The 20,165-nt window shown below is 48.2% G+C and overlaps 1 protein-coding gene across 1 annotated transcript in view; it reads right to left on the bottom strand.

Moving 5' to 3' along the window:
* Positions 1–20,165, bottom strand: part of LOC144694304 (YEATS domain-containing protein 2-like) — an 82,756-nt gene that overhangs the window by 20,099 nt on the left and 42,492 nt on the right. Inside the window, exon 6 of the mRNA XM_078564636.1 lies at positions 12,961–13,119. Coding sequence (XP_078420762.1) covers positions 12,961–13,119 — 159 coding nt within the window. The remainder of the gene's footprint in view (positions 1–12,960; positions 13,120–20,165) is intronic.

Below are 20,165 nucleotides of genomic sequence, written 5' to 3'. Positions count from 1 at the left end.
AACGACAGCACAACATACAGGTTACACACAACAAACAGAAATGAGGGGAAACACTGCCAATGATCATCTATTGCAGTATGGTATATATAAAACATAAGGAAACCTTCAACAAAACATACAATTTATCAACACAGATTTTTTCCAATTCAAACTTGGGAGTTGGGTATCACTGGTAAGGTCAGAACTTATTGTCTGTCACTTGTTGCTTGGATAAAGTGGTGGTGGGTCTCCTTCTTGAACCATGGTTTGCAGCAACTGAGTGGCTAGTTAACCCACTTCATAGGGAATTGAGTGTTATATGGGGCCGCATATAGGAAAGACCTGGTGAGGCTAGCAGTTTTCCTTCTCTAAAAGACAACAGTGAATCAGCTGCAATTTTATTACTGACTGACACTACAAAGGACAAACACAACAAAAGACACCGATATTAGTTTTTTTTTATTTCCAGATTTTTAAAAATTGAATTCAAATTCTCAAACTGCCATGGTGGGGTCTGAATTCATGTTTTCTGGGTTATTAGCCCAGGTCTCTGGATTACCAGTAACATAACCACGAAAGGGACAACAGCAACTTGGGGGAGAATTTAACCCATGTCGGGCGGGCCGAGTGGGAACGGGTGGTCGCGGACCCAATCACCACCCATGATCGGGTCCATGCCACCATTTTACGCGGGCGGGCCAATTAAGGCCCACCTAGCGTAATGCACGGCTCCCGAGGATAGCGGGAGTGGGCGGGCAGCAGCGGGAGTGCACTGACCGCCAGGTCCAATGGCGACCCGGCAGCCTGTTTAAATGAAGCACTGGCAGCTTTTGCAAGGCTGCTCACAATGGCCAGTAGAAGGGCTCACCAGAGGTGAGCAGGCCAGACCAGAGGGTAGGGCAGTGGGGCAGGCCAGACCAGAGGGTAGGGCAGTGGGGCAGGCCAGACCAGAGGGTAGGGCAGCGGGGCAGGCCAGACCAGAGGGTAGGGCAGCGGCAGGCCAGACCAGAGGGTAGGGCAGTGGGGCAGGCCAGACCAGAGGGTAGGGCAGTGGGGCAGGCCAGACCAGAGGGTAGGGCAGCGGCAGGCCAGACCAGAGGGTAGGGCAGTGAGGCAGGCCAGATCAGAGGGTAGGGCAGTGGGGCAGGCCAGACCAGAGGGTAGGGCAGCGGCAGGCCAGACCAGAGGGTAGGGCAGTGGGGCAGGCCAGACCAGAGGGTAGGGCAGCGGCAGGCCAGACCAGAGGGTAGGGCAGCGGCAGGCCAGACCAGAGGGTAGGGCAGCGGGGCAGACCAGGCCGGAGGGTAGGGCAGTGGGGCAGGCCAGACCAGAGGGTAGGGCAGCGACAGGCCAGACCAGAGGGTAGGACAGCAGCAGGCCAGACCAGAGGGTAGGGCAGTGGCAGGCCAGACCAGAGGGTAGGGCAGCGGCAGGCCAGACCAGAGGGTAGGGCAGTGGGGCAGGCCAGACCAGAGGGTAGGGCAGCGGCGGGCCAGAAGGTAGGGCAGCGGGGCAGACCAGACCAGAGGGTAGGGCAGCGGGGCAGGCCAGGCCGGAGGGTAGGGCAGCGGGGCAGGCCAGGCCGGAGGGTAGGGCAGCGGGGCAGGCCAGGCCGGAGGGTAGGGCAGCGGGGCAGGCCAGGCCGGAGGGTAAGGCAGCGGGACAGGCCAGGCTGGAGGGTAGGGCAGCAGGACAGGCCAGGCCGGAGGGTAGGGCAGCGGGGCAGGCCAGACCGGAGGGTAGAGCAGTGGAGCAGACCAGGCCGGAGGGTAGAGCAGTGGAGCAGACCAGGCCGGAGCAGTGGGACAGACCAGGCCGGGGGGTAGGGCAGCGGGGCAGGCCAGGCCGGAGGGTAGGGCAGCGGGACAGGCCAGGCTGGAGGGTAGGGCAGCGGGGCAGGCCAGACCAGAGGGTAGGGCAGCGGGGCAGGCCAGGCTGGAGGGTAGGGCAGGGGGACAGGCCAGGCCGGAGGGTAGGGCAGCGGGGCAGGCCAGGCCAGAGGGTAGAGCAGTGGAGCAGACCAGGCTGGAGGGTAGGGCAGTGATGCAGGCCAGGCTGGAGGGTAGGGCAGCGGAGTAGGCCAGGCCGGAGGGTAGGGCAGCGGAGTAGGCCAGGCCGGAGGGTAGGGCAGCGGAGTAGGCCAGGCCGGAGGGTAGGGCAGCGGAGTAGGCCAGGCCGGAGGGTAGGGCAGCGGAGTAGGCCAGGCCGGAGGGTAGGGCAGTGAGGCAGGCCAGGCTGGAGGGTAGGGCAGCGGAGTAGGCCAGGCCGGAGGGTAGGGCAGCGGAGTAGGCCAGGCCGGAGGGTAGGGCAGCGGAGTAGGCCAGGCCGGAGGGTAGGGCAGCGGAGTAGGCCAGGCCGAAGGGTAGGGCAGTGAGGCAGGCCAGGCTGGAGGGTAGGTCAGTGGGGCAGGCCAGGCCGGTGGGTAGGGCAGCAGGGGAGTGTGCCCCTCGTTTTTAAGATGATCGCCTATCTGCCCTCCTGGAGGGAAGCAGCGGGAGGTCCTGCTTCCGAGGGACGGGAGGCGGAGGCCCCCTCACCTGACCAAACATGCCTGGGAGGAGGTGACCGAGACAGTGAGCTCCCATGATGTGGTGCAACACACGTGGGTCCAGTGCCGCAAGAGATTCAATGGCCTCCTGCGCTCGGTAAGGGTGAGTACAATGTTGGTAGAGGTCACTTAATGCAGCCATCAGCCTTTCCCCCCAATGCGCCCATCCGCTCCCCCCGCCCAAACAACTCTGAGTGCAGTTACAGCATTGAATCCTTCACAGCATGTTTCCCTCACTGGGTGGGCCAGCAGATATTGCCCATGCCTAGTTCACCATGATAGGGTAGTGCTGAGATGGGTTCTGCACCTGCAGCATGTGTTAGACTGACACCCAGAGTATAGAATGTGGGTGAAACTCAAGGATCTGCACCTAGGCAGAGTGCTGGAACTGCGAAACATGTCAAAGTCAGGGCGCTGACATGCAGGGAGGGGAGCTCCCAATTCATCTGCTGGGCTTTGCGTTGCACGTGCTTGTGCCTCCTTGCTTTGCAAGGTTAGACTGTGTGGTGGCAAATGTGATGGGGGCAGCAGCATGTGGGCAAGGGGGGGGCTTCGCCCTGGCTTCTTTGTATTAGTGTGCGGCAGCCGCAAGGTGACGAAGCACTGGAGTCCTGCCATGTCCCACTCTGGTTGGGGTGGCAGGGTTGCAATGGGAATCCAGGTACAGGCTGGACTAATCAATGCTCTTCTCTCCTTTTCAGGAGAAGACAGCACACAATTCCGCTGAGCGGATGCGGACTGGCGGAGGCCCGGCCCAGCAGAGGCCAGGCTCAGTTGGCCGTCGTGACTCCATTCAAGCAGCAGGCCATGGATCTGGAGAGGCGCCAGGCGCCCAGGTCCACCGGTGGCTGTGAGGCTGGGGTGCCATTGGGAGGTATGTTTGCCAAGCACTGAGGTCACCATGTGTGTTCCAGCAGCCATGGCACTGCTGAATGCTCAGTGACTGAAGTTTGTAACATGGGTTGACCATTGATTATGAAAGGATGAGCGCATACTGACCAGGGGCCAGGCATGCATATTGACATTGTCTGCACTGTAACTAATCAAATGTCCTTGTACTTCCTTTCAGCATCCCCGGAGCAGGGCCGGGAGGAGGAGGCAGAGGGGCCACTTCTCACACCTGAGGGCCCTGAACATTTCGACTCACCAGTGTCACACCATCTCTGCCAGGCAGGCACCAGTGCAGATAGTAGCACCTCGGTGGGAATTAGATCATCGGCTAGTGTCCCGGGGCACAGCAGTGAGAGCACTTCACACTCACTTGAGGTGCGGGCGGAGACAGAGGGTGCCCAGGGTGCCGGCAGTCTGAGGACTGTTGGGGACGAGGCACATGCTCGGTTGGTGGCTGATGATGTGACTCTGGAGTCGTCCGTGAGGCAGCAAATGCTGGAAGTCCAGCAGGGTATGCGGGGGGATCTGGCGGAGATACATGAGGCAATGTGTGGCATGGTCACCATGCTGGAGGAGTCCACGCAGAGCATCACCGATGCAATGAGCCTCATGGCCGAGCGCCATGCTTCCTGCATGGAGAGTGTCGACTCTCATGGAGAGGCTCCTCCAGGAGACCAATCAGGGCTTCCTGGGGATGCATTCAGACCAGCAAGCCCTCACCCCAGCATTGACCTCAGCTGGTCAGTGTCAGTGTGGGAGATGGTTTGGGTACCGAGTATCCCAGCTCGGTGCCCATCCGTCTACAGTGAGCAGGGAGGTTCGATGCGACCTCACTTCGGCGCAGCAGCTGCCTGTTGTATCTGTGGGCTCCTCTCAGGGCGCTCCGGATGAGGGCAGCAGCTCCTCCATCCCCCAGTGACCGTGGCATCCAATGAGGATGCGACGACTGGAGAGATGCCAGCTGTGGAGCTGGCCGCTCCCTCCTAGGTGGGGCCATCAAAGGCTCCACGGGCCAGAGGACAGCCGTCAAGGTCATCGAGGCCAACAGGACAGCAGTGAGCAGGCTGTCTCAGATGCCAGTGCCAGCGAGGGTGGAGCACCTAGACATAGCACTCGTAAACGTAAATTTAAGGCACCTTAGGCACACCACGGGTTTCTCACTGGTGCTTTTGTGTTGCCCCATTATTAGTTCATGACCACTTGGTGTGATGTGCAACACCATTGTATTTTTTTTTCTGAACTTCATTTTGTTTAATCATTAAACGTTGATATGTGAGCATAGCTCGGGTTGACTCCTTTCTTCTGCAGGTGGGAGGTTACCCATGATGTAATGAGTGAGTTTTTGACACTGAGCTTTATTGACAAGGCCCTTAGTTAATGTAATTATCCAGGCAGATTTAGCACTCAGGTATCGAGTATAGAGCATGCAGCCCTGGTGTATGTTGGAGGTCCATCTTTGGTGGGCTAGCTGAAGGTTCATTGGATTAAAGCCTTCTGGGTGTCCCTGCCTCCCTGGATGCCCAGGTCAGCGTCTATCCCCTCAGCATTCTCCTGTGCGTGCTCATTCTCGGACTCACTGTTGGACTCATCGTGTGCAGCCGGAGCAACTGCGTCTACACCTTCTTCGTCCACTGCTTCGCCCCTTTCCAGTGCCAGATTGCGGAGAGCGCAGCATGCAACCACTATCAGTGACACACGATCTGGAGGGTACTGGAGTGCACCCCCTGAACGGTGCAGGCATCGGAAGTGCATCTTGAGAAGACCAATGGTTCTCTCTACCACAGCCCTTGTGGAGGCGTGGCTCCTATTGTGCCGCTGCTCAGACTCTGTTAAGGGTAATATATTAGCTTGGATAGAGGATTGACTAACCAACAGAAAGCAGAGAGTAGGGATAAATGGGACTTTTTCTGGATGGCAAGCTGTAACTAGTGGGGTGCCACAGGGTTCGGTCCGTGGGCCCCAACTATTTACAATCTATATTAATGACTTGGATTCAGCGATAGAAGGTACTATTGCTAAATTTGCAGATGACACCAAAATAGGTGGGAAAGTCAGTTGCAATGAAGAAATAAGAAATTTACAAATGGATATGGGCAGGTTCGGTGAATGGGCCAAAATTTAGCAGATGGAGTTTAACGTGGATAAGTGTGAGGTTATCCATTTTGGTCGGAAGAATAAAAAGGTGACATCATTTAAATGGAGAGAAACTTCAGAATGCTTCAGTGCAGAGGGATCTGGGTGTCCTCGTGCATGAATCACTGAAAGGTAGTATGCAGGTAAGGCAGGTAATAAGGAAGGCAAATGGAATTTTGGCATTTATTGCTAAAGGAATAGAGTATAAAAATAGAGAAGTGTTGTTACAACTGTACAAGGCATTGGTGAGACTGCACCTGGAGTACTGTGCACAGTTTTGGTCCCCTTACTTGAGGAAGGATGTAGTTGCATTGGAGGCAGTTCAGAGGAAGTTCACTAGATTGATTCCAGAGATGCAGGGCTTGTCTTATGAGAGGTTGAGCTGTTAGGCCTATACTCGCTAGAGTTTAGAAGGATGAGAGGAGATCTAATTGAGATATATAAGATGCTAAAGGAGAGGCCATAGTTTTAGGCTAAGGGGTGGTAGATTTAAATCAGAGATACGGAGGAATTACTTTTCTCAAAGGATTGTGAATCTGTGGAATTCACTACCTCAGAGTGCAATGGATGCCGGGATGCTGAATAAATTTAAGGAGGAGATAGGCAGATTTTTAATTAGTAATGGGTTAAAAGGTTATGGGGAGAGGGTAGGAAATTGGAGTTGAGGCCAAAATGAGATCAGCCATGATCGTAATGAATGGCGGGGCAGGCTCGAGGGGCTGAATTGCCTACTCCTGCTCCTAGTTCTTGTGTTCTTGGATGGCGGAGAGGCGTCATGAGCCACCTTTTAAGGGGCTAGCCCTTGTCGCCCAGCAGCCATCCATCCAGCCGGGCTGGAGCACTGAAGAGCCTCGGCATCTGGGAGTGTCTGAGGATGTAGGCGTCGTGGGAGCTGCCTGGGTACCTTGCACAGACTTGTAGAATCTGCATCCTGTGATCACACACTATCTGCACGTTCATGGAGTGGAAGCCCTTCCTGTTGACGAAGGCACCGGGCTCACCCGCTGGCGCCTTGATGGCTACATGTGTGCAGTTAATTGTATCCTGGATGCAGGGGAAGCCAGCAATCGCTGCGAAGCCTCTGGCTCGCTCTGCCTGGCTGGCCTTGTCCCAGCAGCAGTGGATGAAGGTCAATGCACACCTGAACAGAGCGTCTGTCACCTGCTTGACGCAAGTGTGGACAGCTGACTGGTAGACTCCGCAAAGATCACCCACCGACCCCTGGAAAGAGCCGGAGGCATAGAAGTTGAGGGCAGCCTTGACCTTCAACGCCACTGCCATGGGGTGCCCACCCACACAGTTGGAGCTGATCTTAGGGCCTATCACCTGACAAACGGAGGTCACTGTCTCCTTTGAGAGACAGAGACTCCTTCGGCACTGCGCCTCAGACGTATTGAGGTAGCTGCTTTGCCGTCTGTAAACCCTGGCAGTAGGATAGTGGCATCTTCTGTGGCCCCTTCCGCCTTGGACTTCCTGTTGGCCCTGTGCCCCTTGTGCCTGTACCTCTCCTCCCAAAGGTGGCTCCCCTGGAGGCTGAATGTGGACTCCTGACCTCCTCTCCCTTCTGGCCTTCTCTTCCTCCTCAGAGGAGTTGGCTCCAGTGGAGAGTACAACTCCCATTCCCAGGCTAAGGGAAGGCTTCCTGAAACCTGCAGGCCCCAAAAATGATCTTTATTGTAGAATCCTGACCTGAAGGCTCCTGTCCAAGCAGCTGTGAAGAGTTTTGAAGTATTTCTGCTCACGCAGGCAAGTGTCAGTAACTTTCACAATTAAATATGTAACAGATGCCACTTGCAAATCCGCTAACCCCTCTTATCCCGCCTGTGAATGAAGTTTATACAAATGTGTCTTACCCGCCTGCCTGTTGCGTCCTGAAGATCACACGGGCCCCGAAAAATAGCAGACAATTGCTGCCTCAAGGGCCTTAACTGGGTGATTAATTAATGGTGGGCATGCACTGGAGAATATCACTCGCCCGTCCATCTAAATATCGCAATGGCGTGCAGTGATGTCGGGACGCTCGCCCGACATCACCGCGTGTCATTTTACGCATCAGCGTGCAGGGCCTGCCCCCACACACCAATGAGAAAATTCTGGCCTTGGATATGAAACTGACTCTGTGACAGGGAACAGAGGGTAATGGTGACCAGCCGGTTTTCAGGCTGAAGGTTGGTTTACATGAAGTTTCCCAGGGCTCGGTGTTAAGACCTCTGCTCTTCTTGATATACATTAATGACCTAGATCTTGGTGCACATGGCACTACTGCAAAATCTGCAGATGACACACAAAACTTGGAAGCATTGTGAACTGTGAGAAGGATAGTGTACAGCCACAAAAGGGCATAGACAAGTTGGTGAAATGGGTGGATAAGTGACAGATGAAATTTAATGCAAAGAGGCGAGAAGTGACTATTTTTTGTAGGAAGTTCGCAGATAGGTAATATAAAATAGAGAGTACAATTCTCAAGGGGGTGCAGGAGGAGACGGACCTGGGTCTGTATATGCATAAATCATTGAAAGTGGCAGGACAGGTTGAGGGTGTGGTCATTAAAGCATACGGGATCCTGGGCTTTATAAATAAGGGTATAGAGTACAAAAGCGAGAAAGTTTTGTTAAATATATATAAAACATTGGCTCGGCCTCAACTGGAGTACTGTGTCCAATTCTGGGCACCACACTTGAGGAAGAATGTGAAGGCATTGGAGAAGGTGCAGAAAAGATACACAAGAATGGTTCCAGGGATGAGGAACTTAAGTTGCATGGTTAGATTGGAGAAACTGGGACTGTTTTCTTTGGAGAAGGGTTGGTTGAAAGGAGATTTGATAGAGGTATTCAAAATCATAAGGGCACTGGACAGGGTAGGTAGGGAGAAATTCTCATTAGTGGAAGAATGAAGAACCAGAGGGCACAGATTTAAGGTAACTGGCAAAAGAAACAATGGTGACATGAGGATAAACTTTTTTACACAGCAAGTGGTTAGAATCTGGAATGCACTGTCTGGGAGTGTTGGAGGCAGGTACAATCGAGGCGTTCAAAAGAGAACTGGGTAATTATCTGAAAAGGAAAAATGTGCAGGGTTATGGGAAAAGGCAAGAGAGTGGCACTAGGTGAATTGCTCATAAAGAGAGCAGCAAGGACACAGTGGGCCAAATGGCCTCCTTCTGTGCTGTAACCATTCTATGATTCTGCACTAAATACCCAAAGCATGGTCAGGTACAGCTGTTGCTGATGACAATGAAAGAAAAAGTATGTAGGTGCGATTGAGAATTCTGTGCCCCTCTTAGTTTATGTCTGTTTTACTTAATTGCCCATTGATTCATCATGCCAAAGATATCAAAAACGAACCTATTGTTTCACAAGTGAGATAATGTTCACCTGATCAGGTCCATACATCATTACAGCTTTTGCAACAACTTGCTGGTTTCTCGAGACTGGTATCCAATAGAGGAACCAAGCCATTCAATTCAATTATAAATATCTGTCATGTTATGCATCAGCCCAAATAGCTTCCATGGGTACAAAAACAGAAAATGTTGGAAAAACTCAGGCCTAACAGCATCTGTGGAAAAAAAAAGTTAACGTTTTGAGTCCTAATGACTCTTCTTCAGAGCTAAAGAGAAGTAATGAAATTTATACTGTTTAAGGGGGGTGGAGCAGATGAAGCTGAATAAAAGGCCAGTGGGGGCAAAGAAGAGATTGCCAGAGATGTCATGGACAAAAGGACAAAAGGGTGTTACTAGTAGTGGTGCTGGCTAAAGGAGGTGCTAGTGGTGGCATTAAGGTCGGAGATGAGAATGTGATAATAGCAGGACAAGGGTAAGCACTCTGGAAAGAACAACATGGACAAGTGACAGATAGCCCTAGTGGGGGTGGGGTGGGGGGAGGGGACGGTGGTGGGAAAAAAGATGGAAAATAGGATAAAACAATGAATAAAAATTAATTTAAATAGAAATAGAAATAAAAATAAGTGGATAAAAAATAAAAATTTAAAAAATTAAAGAATAAAAATTAAGAAATGAAAATGAACATTGAAAAAAGGGGATATCAAGGGGGGTGAGGATAGAGGAGAGAGCTCATGGTCTGAAGTTGTTGAACTCAATGTTAAGTCCGGAAGGCTGTAAAGAGCCTAATCGGTAGATGAGGTGCTGTTCCTCCAGTTTGTGTTGGGCTTCACTGGAACATTGCAGCAGGCCAAGGACGGACATGTGGGCATGAGAGTAATGAAATTTATACTGTTTACGGGGTTGGAGTAATGACATTTATATTGTTTATATGGACAGAAAGCGGGAGCAGGCTATTGAGTTGGATGATCAGCCATGATCATAATTAATGGCGGAGCAGGCTCGAAGGGCCGAATGGCCTACTCCTGCTCCTATTTTCTATGTTTGAGGTGGGTTTAAGAAGAGACATAAGGACTCAAAATGTTAACTCTGTTTTTTTTCTCCACAGATGCTGTTAGACTTGCTGAGTTTTTCCAGCATTTTCTGTTTTTGTTTCAGGTTTCCAGCATTTCCAGTCAAGTATTTTGCTTTTATCTTAGTTTCCATGGGTAGTAAGGAACAGAAAAAATATGCAACCTAAGGAGACTGCTATTATCATAGTTTAGCACAGGACTACTTATTATTCTCTCTACGTGGGGAGCTAGATTGGCTTTACAACTACTGTATACATGTGTTACCAGTACCAGTCATTTACGTTCTTACTGTTTAATAAATCTGTTTGGGAGTTAAAGCTTAAGTCGCAGTCTAACGCTATGTTACCTCCACCACTTCTGAAGACAAGGAAAATCACCTGCGATCACAGGATAACATCAATAACTTAAATAAACCGAAGACAGAGCTCTATCATTCCCTGGGCATGCTACACATTAACCTAGATATTTGGGCATTTGAAAACATTCTCTCTGGGACAAAGGAAGCCTGGGTTCACATACCCGTGTAGTGTGAAATTTGGAAGCTAAAAATAATCAGGGCAAAAAAAGTGTAATAAAATAATAACACAATAAAAATAATATTAAAAAAAAAACCTAAAAATGTAGCACTTATATCCTCCCTTGACATTTCTATAGTCTTAGGTTCCACACACACAATCTATTTGTGTGGACCCTAATTCCCAACCCCATTCCAATATAGGGTATTTATTCAATTCCTTGTAGTGGAGTTAGTCAATGCAGCATTGATGGTTTTAGTTGGGTTTCTGGTGCACAGATCCATTATCGTACGGGGAAGCAATTATCTCTAATCTTACATCTTGCCTGAGGCTAATTATATTGTCCTTAAACTTTCCAATTTTCCCCAGACACAACCTTCACTCTCTATTTGCCCAGTCAATTTTAATACTATTTTCCATTAATGCCTTGGCATTAATCTTTTTAGTAATCCACCAAAGAGGGGCTTTGTTGGATGAGTGGCTCTCAAATCCATGTAGATTATTTGTCAGTCATTTTGACCTTTAACTTCTGAACTCCAGGGCATCATAACTGGGGGGGAGGGGATGAATCCCAATGAAGCGCTGGAGAACTAAACCCCCACCACCACTCCAAAAGTCCCCAGGTTCAAACTTCCGTTGGACAATTGCACTGCAATGGGAACCATCCGACAGTGCAATTTAAGTCACAAACTTTGGATGTTTTCAAATGTCTTATGTTAATAGTGACCCAAAAAAATTAGAAGAATTAAAACCTCTTCGAACTTCTGGGTAGCTACAGTACTGACCCCTCCCCCCCTGCCCCCACACTCCCAATCCCCACAGGAACCCCCAACAACTACCTCCCCTGCACCCCCCACAGGACCCTGCTCCCTCCCAAATACCCACCCGAGCCTCCACGGGTCCCACCTGTTTACCCCCTCGGCGACAAAGCATAGGACCCCGACTACACCCGGGGCTCCCCCAACACCCTAGACTACCCACAGGACATCACTGACTGCCCTCCCCTCCGCCCCCCAACTACCCTTCCCACCCTCTCCACTGGCCACCCCTCAACCACCTGTCCCTCTCCAATGACCACCCCACCGCACTGACCACCTCCCTCCACTGACCACCACCACCTCCAGACCCCTTTGCCCTTCACACCGACCACCTGATCCCACCCGCCCCACTGACCATTCAACCCCCCCCCCCACCACCTGATCCCTCATGACCACACGATCACGCTCCACAACCACCCGGCCACCCCACTGACCACCCGATCCCCTCCCATTAACCAACACCACCACTGATCACCCAACCCCTCCACCCCATTGGCCACCACTCCAGCTGACCACCCAAGCTCACACACAATGACCCCCCCAATCCTACCCAACTACCTTACAAGCTTACCTTCTCCCTGGCTTCCCCAAGTGGCTGGACCTTTAACATTACCAGCTTTACAGCAGCTCATGCTGTAAAAAAGGGGGCGTGGCTTCCTTACCTCCGACTCTCCGGCTCTCGACACAAGGCCTCGGGAACCCGCTGCACTACACAGTTCCCACCTGGCCTGAGTCAGAAGGCCAAGCAAGAAAAGAGTGGCTTGACTTCCAGGTAAATAAGTGGAAGCACAGTGGCACTCCGATTCTGATTGCCACTCCATGGAAGTTATGGGCCGTTATGCAACTCAACAGGTTCCAATAAATTGGCTTTAGGGCCAAAGGTCTGCACCTCAAAAACTCAGTTCTAAAACCAGGTTGCTCCATCTTCATGGCTGGGCAAATTAACAACAGGTCACAATCCCAACCAACCTTGTGTTCAATGGCCATTCTCAGAAATACTACAGTATGGAGTAATGGGAAATGAGCCTGAGCCTGCGATTCTTCTTACAAGAACTCCTGATTTCAGTCATGTCAATCTGGACACTAGCTGCATGAAGGAAACCCATTTCTTCAGAGGTAGTGGGAAAAGGCTATGGGCCCGAGAGAGACACCAGGGACAGCAGCCTAGTGGTTATGGTGCTGGGCTAGCATTTCCATCAAAGCAAGAAAGTGTAACTAAGTTCAGTATAAATCTGGAAATCTGTGCTTGGTGCTGGAAAACCTAACTGTCTCACTAATGTACTGTCACCCCTACCCAGTTTGGTCTACTTGTGACTGGTCCCATATTAAGTGACTGGCTCCTAATGCCCTTTGAAGGGGCCTAGTAAGTTGCAGGCAGTCGCTACAAAGTCTAATGTCAGCCAAGAGTCATGTGACAAGCAGCCTGTGTGCCCTTGAGTTTCACACAGATCCTGTAAAATGCTCCTGAGCTGCGGATGTTTCCTTGTATTTCCTGGGCTCATGCCTTGCTCCAGTCCTCAAGAGCAGCTTTTGTGGTTATAGATAATTCCTGAATTAATTCAATGCTCCAACTATAATTATGCCCCTGTATCTCAAAACATGCGCAATTCATGTCTAAATGAGAAAACCCAGTCCCACCAGTTTAGAAGAGTGCAGCATTTACCTGTGCAAACACTGCTTTTTGGGCAGTGGAGACTCTGATTGTCTGCTGGTGAGTACCTGTAGAAGATGGCCCCTGCACTGCCACGCCAGATGCCATAGAGCCACCAGGTCCATGCTTCACAGAGGCCTGAGGAACTGGCTGGCCAACCAAAAATGTGCCCTGGAAAGAAAAAAAGGCAGCTGTCAAATGACAATTTGAATAGGAGGAAATCAGCCAGTGTGTGAGCCACTGGCTCCAAAGACCATAAGACCATAAGAGATAGGAGCAGAAATTAGGCCATTCGGCCCATCGAGTCTGCCCGGCCATTCAATCATGGCTGATAAGTTTCTCAACCCCATTCTCCCGCCTTCTCCTCGTAACCTATGATCCCCTTACCAATCAAGAACCTATCTATCTCGGTCTTAAATACACTCAATGACCTGGCCTCCACAGCCTTCTGTGGCAATGAATTCCATAGATTCACCACTTTTTGGCTAAAGAAGTTTCTCCTCATCCCTGTTCTAAAAGGTCTTCCCTTTACTCTGAGGCTGTGTCCTCGGGTCCTAGTCTCTCCTACTAATGGAAACATCTTCCCCACGTCCACTCTATCCAGGCCTTTCAGTATTCTGTACGTTTCAATCAGATCCCCCCTCATCCATCTAAACTCCATCGAGTATAGACCCAGAGTCCTCAAACGTTCCTCATATGTTAAGCCTTTCATTCCTGGGATCATTCTCGTGAACCTCCTCTGGACCCGCTCCAGGGCCAGCACATCCTTCCTGAGATACGGGGCCCAAAATTGCTCACAATATTCTAAATGTGGTCTGACCAGAGCCTTATAAAGCCTCAGCAGCACATCCCTGCTTTTATATTCTAGTCCTCTCGAAATAAATGCCAACATTGCATTTGCCTTCCTAACTACCGACTCAACCTGCAAGTTAACCTTAAGAGAATCCTGGACTAGGACTCCCAAGTCCCTTTGCACTCCAGATTTCTGAATTCTCTCCCCATTTAGAAAATAGTCTATGCCTCTATTCTTCCTACCAAAGTGCATGACCTCACACTTCCCCACGTTATATTCCATCTGCCACTTCTTTGCCCATTCTCCTAACCTGTCCAAATCCTTCTGCAGCCTCCCCACCTCCTCAATACTACCTGCCCCTCCACCTATCTTTGTATCATCTGCAAACTTAGCCAGGATGCCCTCAGTTCCTTCATCTAGATCATTAATGTATAAAGTGAAAAGTTGTGGTCCCAACACTGACCCCTGCGGAACTCCACTTGTCACCGGCCGCCATCCTGAGAAGGACCCCCTTATCCCCACTCTCTGCCTCCAGACAGCCAATCTTCTATCCATGCTAGTACCTTGCCTCTAACACCATGGGCTCTTATCTTACTGAGCAGCCTCCTGTGCGGCACCTTGTCAAAGGCCTTCTGGAAGTCCAAGTAGATTCACATTTCTGGAACATGTGGAATTTCTGGCTATACATACCTGAGTTATAGAATGGCTGGAAGAATAAAGACTTCAGTTATATGGCGGAGCTAGGGAGGCTGGGATTTGTACTCCTTAGAGCAGAGAAAGTTAAGTGTAGATTTAATAGAGGTGTTCAAAATTATGAGAGGTTTTAATAGAGTAGATAGGGAGAAACTATTTTCACTGACAGGAGGGTCGGTAACAGATTTATCATAATTGGCAAAAGAACCAGAGAGGAGATGAGGGGATTTCTTATTAAAAACAAAGAGTTGTTATGATCTGGAATGCACTGCATGAAAGGGTGGTAAAAGCAATAGAAACTTGCAAAGGAAGTTGGATATATACTTGAAAAGAAAAAGTTCAAGGCTATGGGGAGAGCACAGGTTTAACTGGATAACTCTTTCAACGATGGGCCAAACAGCCTTCTTCTGTTATGTAAAATTTTATGGAAAACTACTGCTTTTGCGTGTCAGCCAAGCCATAGACATTGCCTTTGGTACATATTATGTTTCTTACCATCGTATGCAAAGGGAGGTTGGTGCTAGAGAAGTGATTTCACAATGAAGTACTGCTGCCCCATTAACACAATACGCATCGATATATTAAAAATTCTTAGTTAATTGCTCGGCTAACCGCAGCAACTATGGGGGCCTGTTTACAGAGCAGTTTCTGAGAGTTAATTGCTTCATGCTGTACTAAAAGCTGAGTACTCAGGAATGACATAACACTCGATTTGAGTGAGACATTTTTAGTGTGATGACCCTTGTGATTTGGGATAAGCCTGTATTTTCTTCTGGGAATGTCCCTTTAATTCCAAAGTGAACCTGGGATGTTTTCTGAATAGTGTCAAGTTGGATTTCCTAGCAAGCATTTTAGTTCTAAGAAATGCCCATGTAACCTGAGGCTGCAATGGGGATGCAAGTTAAAAAACAATGGGTAAATAGACAGTTAATTTGGAGACTGAATTACAGCTGGTCTCCGAACCTGCAGCTCAGAATAGATGCTGGTGAAGGAGCAGGGAGAAGGCTCTGAGAATTAAAAAAAACTGTTCATAGGATGGACGTCGCTGGCTAGGCTAGCATTTATTGCCTATCCCCAATTGCCCTTGAGAAGGTGGTGATGAGGTGCCTTCTTGAACCGCTGCAGTCCATGTGGTGTAGGTACACCCACAGTGCTGTTAGGAAACATGGAAAGTATGAGGAGTAGGCCATTCGGCCCTTCTAACCTGTGCCGCCATTCAATATGATCATGGCTGATCCTCTCTCTCAACATCATATTTCCGCTTTCTCTCTATACCCCTTGATGCCCCTAATATCCAAAAATTTATCAATTTCTTTCTTGAGTACACTCACTGATCCGGCCTCCATAGCCTTCTGTGGTAGAGAATTCCACAGGTTGACCACCCTCTGAATGAAGAAATTTTTCCTCATCTCAGTCCTAAATGGCCCGCCCTGTATCCTGAGACTGTGGCCCCTGGTTCTAGACTCCCCAACCAGGGGAAACATCCTCCCTGCATCCAGTCTGTCTAGCCCTGTTAGAATTTATACATTTCAATCAGGTCCGCTGTCATTCTTCTAAACTCTAGTGAATACAGGCCCAGTCGAACCAATTTCTCCTCATACAACAGTCCTGCCATCCCCGGTATCAGCCTAGTGAACCTTCGCTGCACTCCCTCTATGGCAAGTATATCCTTTCTTAGGTAGGGAGGCCAAAACTGCACACACTACTCCAGGTGTGGTCTCACCAAGGCCCTGTATAATAACTGCAGTAAGACATCCCTACTTCTGAACTCAAATCCTCCTGCAATGAAGGCCACCATACCATTTGTCTTCCTAATTGCTTGCCTATTTACTTTCATTGACTGGTGTACAAGGATGCCCAGATTCCTTTGTACATCCACATTTCCCAACATATCACCATTTAAATAATACTCTGCCTTTCTGTTTTTCACAACGAAGTGTATAATTTCACATTTATCCATGTTATACTGCATCTGCCATGTGTTTGCCCACACACACAACTTGTCTAAATCACCGTGAAGCCTCCTTGCATCCTCCTCACAACTCATAACCCGCCCAGTTTTGTGTCATCAGCAAACTTGGAAATATTGCATTTGGTTCCCTCATCCAAGTCATTCATATATATCATGATTAGCTGCGGCTCAAGCACTGATCCCTGTGTTACACCACTAGTCATCGCCTGCCACCCGGAAAAAGACTCATTTATTCCCATACTCTGTTGTATATGTATATGTATAAATGCCAGTATATTACCCCCAATCCCATATGCTTTAAGTTTGCCCACCAGCCTCTTATGTGGGACCTTACCAAAAGCCTTCTTGAAATCCAAATACACCACATCCACTGGTACTCCCTTATCTGTTCTACTAGTTACATCCTCAAAAAACTCAATGTAGATTAGTTAAGCAAGATTTCCCTTTCATAAACCTATGCTGACTTTGTCTAATCCCGTTAACGCTTTCCAAGTGTTCTGTTACCACGTCTTTTATAATAGACTCTCGCATTTTCCCCACTACTGATGTTAGGCTAACTGGTCTATAATTCTATTTTTACTCTCCCTCTTTTTTTAAATAGTGGGGTTACATCTACCACCTACAATCTGTAGGAACTGCTCCAGAGTCTACAGAATTTTAGAAGATGGCCACCAGCGCATCCAATATTTCCAGGGCCACTTCCTAAATGCTCTAGGATATAGATTATCAGGCCCTGGGGATTTTTCAGCCTTTAATCCCTTTAATTTCTCTAGCATAATTTTTTTACTAATACTGATTTTCTTCAATTCCTCCCTCTCACTAGACCCTTGGTTCACTAACATTTCTGGGAGATTATTTGTGTCCTCTTTTGTGGAATCAAGTTCCAGGATTTTGACCCAGCGGCAGTGAAGGAACAGCGATATATTTCCAAATCAGGGTGGTTTGTGGCTTGGAGGGGAACGTCCAGGTGATGGTGTTCTCATGTGTCTGCTGCCCTGTTCTTCTAGAGCAGGGGCTGTGTTACAACATGTGTTATACATTTGGAAAGGTCAGAGAGCTGAAGACAGGGGGAGTAGGGATTGTGGATTGGACAAGAACCCCACTGCTGCTGTTTCAGTTTTGCTAGAGCCAACAAGACTGTTTGAAGGGAACAGAGAAGGAAGTCTCTGGGGATTCTGTGCCATCAAGAGTGTTGTGAATCTAGCTGGGTGGGGTTCTGCAGGGGTGTGTTGTTTGGGTGTGGATCGCATCCTGGAACTTTGGATAGAATACAGCTGCAGGTGAAAACAAGTTGAAGGCCAAATCCATTGAGTGGAAAGTGAAAGATGGAGTACTTGAGGCTCAATTGGAAAGACTGTGAGACTGCACACACTGCCACATTTGTGTGGGAAGTGATGTGAGTGCTTGTAACTACTTTAGGCATATCTTTGTTGTATCAACACAAAAGATACTTTTTTTTGAAGCATCATTTGCCTGTTAATTAATGTTTGAAGTATGTTGATTTTGGTTTAACTTTTAGAGTAAAAGTTTTGAAAAGTGAAATCTTGTTCATTAGTTTTCTTTTCATTGGCATCATGGGGATTCCTTGCTTTTTAAAAGTTATCGGTCTCTACTGGGATCATAACACTAGGAACATAAGAAATAGAACAGGTCATTTAGAACCTCGGGCTGTTCAATTAGATTCTGAATGATCTGTACCTCGACTCCATTTACCCGCCTTAGATTTTGTCAGGTAAGATTGTCAACGAATATGAAGCTATCAGTCTCTGTCTTAAAAGTCACAATTATTCCTGTGTCCACAGCTTTTTGGGGACAACTTTCCAGAATTCCACTACCTATCGTATGAAAAAATGCTTCCTGAATTCCCATTAGATGGTCTAGCTCTAACTTTACCGAGAGGAAATAGTTCCTCTGTATCAACCCCATTAAATCCTTTTAAGGTTCTCAACACTGCAATTAGATCATATTTCAGTCTTCTAAACTCAAGGAGATTCAAGCCAAGTATAGGCAACCTGTGCTCATATTTTAACCCTCTAACCACTGGTATTACACATCGCTCACAACATGCCGGCTCCATAACTCCACTATACCTGGGTATGCTTTGAAGCCCGTTCCTCTAATTGTATCGTTATAGTCCCACTGATGAGACAGAAATCTTCTAGAAATGATTGGAAACAGCTAAAAAAGCAACACAGTGATGCGCAAAATCTTTGACGTGCTTTCATTTTTGAATAAGTTCCAACCATACAAAATACCTGCTCCTAACTGCACCAGTGTGACATTTCCGATTCTAACACGAGGTACATTGTGATCTTGCTGTGTGTGGCTGAATTTAGTATCAGTGCGTGCTGATTCAGGGGCATTTTACAGTGCAACTTGACTGACACTGTTCCAAACGTACTTCATTTGAGGGCTCTTACGACAGAGAGATAGAGACAGAGCCATACAAATAAAAATGATAGAAAGAGATAAATAAATAGCAATAGATACATAACAATTGAGGTAGATAGGCATAAACAGAGATAGAGAGCAACAGAAAGAAAAAAGTATTGCAAAAAAAAACATGTCGAAGCTTTTCATCAGGACACTTCGTAAGAATATCGATACAAGGGGAAAATAACAATTTATACTGTATGTGAAGAGAGTGCTGATTGGTTGGCAAGTGGACTCTGATTGATAGTGGTATTGCCATGGAGAATGCATCAGTGATAGTGACTGACAGTTAACTACCAAGCATTGTTTGAAATTTAAACCAGGCAGCTTGAGCCTGATTGGTGAAGGCATTGCCCTGAGGAATGAGTCAGCAAATGGCTGTCACTTATTTTGTTTATCTGAAACAGGCACAGTGTGCGTTCATGTTCTTTCTGTCTGCAAAGAACAGGGCCCTGTGTATTAATATATGGAGCTTCCAGTACACGCAAATGTGCCACACTGCAAGCCCGGCTGACAATCTTAAATTGATTGTCAGTGTAATGTTTAGCACACTGAGGATTAATCAGCAAATGTTATCCAATCGCGGAATCACATCTAATGTTGGACACCGTGTTTTGAGTTTTGCGAGCACAATTTGCTTGGAAACCGTCTGTACCTCGCCCTTTGCGAACAGCAGCTAGGACATGCTATTTCATTTGATCCACCGGTCTTTGGGGCATATGGCCTACATACCTAGCAACACACTGACACTGAAATTCATATACAACATTACTCATAAAAAGATAAAAAGAGAAAGACAGAGAGATATAATAGAAAAAGATAAGAGTTAAACAGTGACCGAGAAATAAAAGGAGAATGTTTATTCCCTTAGTATGGGCTAGATTAAAACCCAGGAACCAGAGTTAAAACCCGCTGAAAAACACAGCCCTTTCCCTTACAGTCACAACATCCAATTAAAACATTTTTGCTCCTGTGCCCCTGCATTTGCTCACAAGTATTTAAGGGGGAATGAAGCCATTTAATGTGAAGATGGAAGGGGCCACTTTGTGGCCTTGCACTACCAATGGGCAGTCTCACAACTCACAGGCCACACCAGAAATTCAATAGCAACACTGCATACAGCACGTGTTTGAATTACCAATCTATATCGCACAGTTACAGGTAGAAGAAACTTAGATTAATAGATTTTTGTTAAGTAACGATATTAAGGGTTATGGAAAAAAGGCAATAACGGAACAGACTCAATAGCTTACTCCCATTCCTATATCAGCTATCCACAGCAGTCCTAATGACCCAAAATCTCATTTTTTGGTCATTTGTTCACCT

This window comes from Cetorhinus maximus, chromosome 19 (genome assembly GCF_964194155.1).
Source record: "Cetorhinus maximus chromosome 19, sCetMax3.hap1.1, whole genome shotgun sequence".
NCBI lineage: Eukaryota > Metazoa > Chordata > Chondrichthyes > Lamniformes > Cetorhinidae > Cetorhinus > Cetorhinus maximus.
The sequence above is the reverse complement of the archived record's forward strand: the minus strand, read 5'-3'. Positions and strand labels throughout refer to the sequence as shown.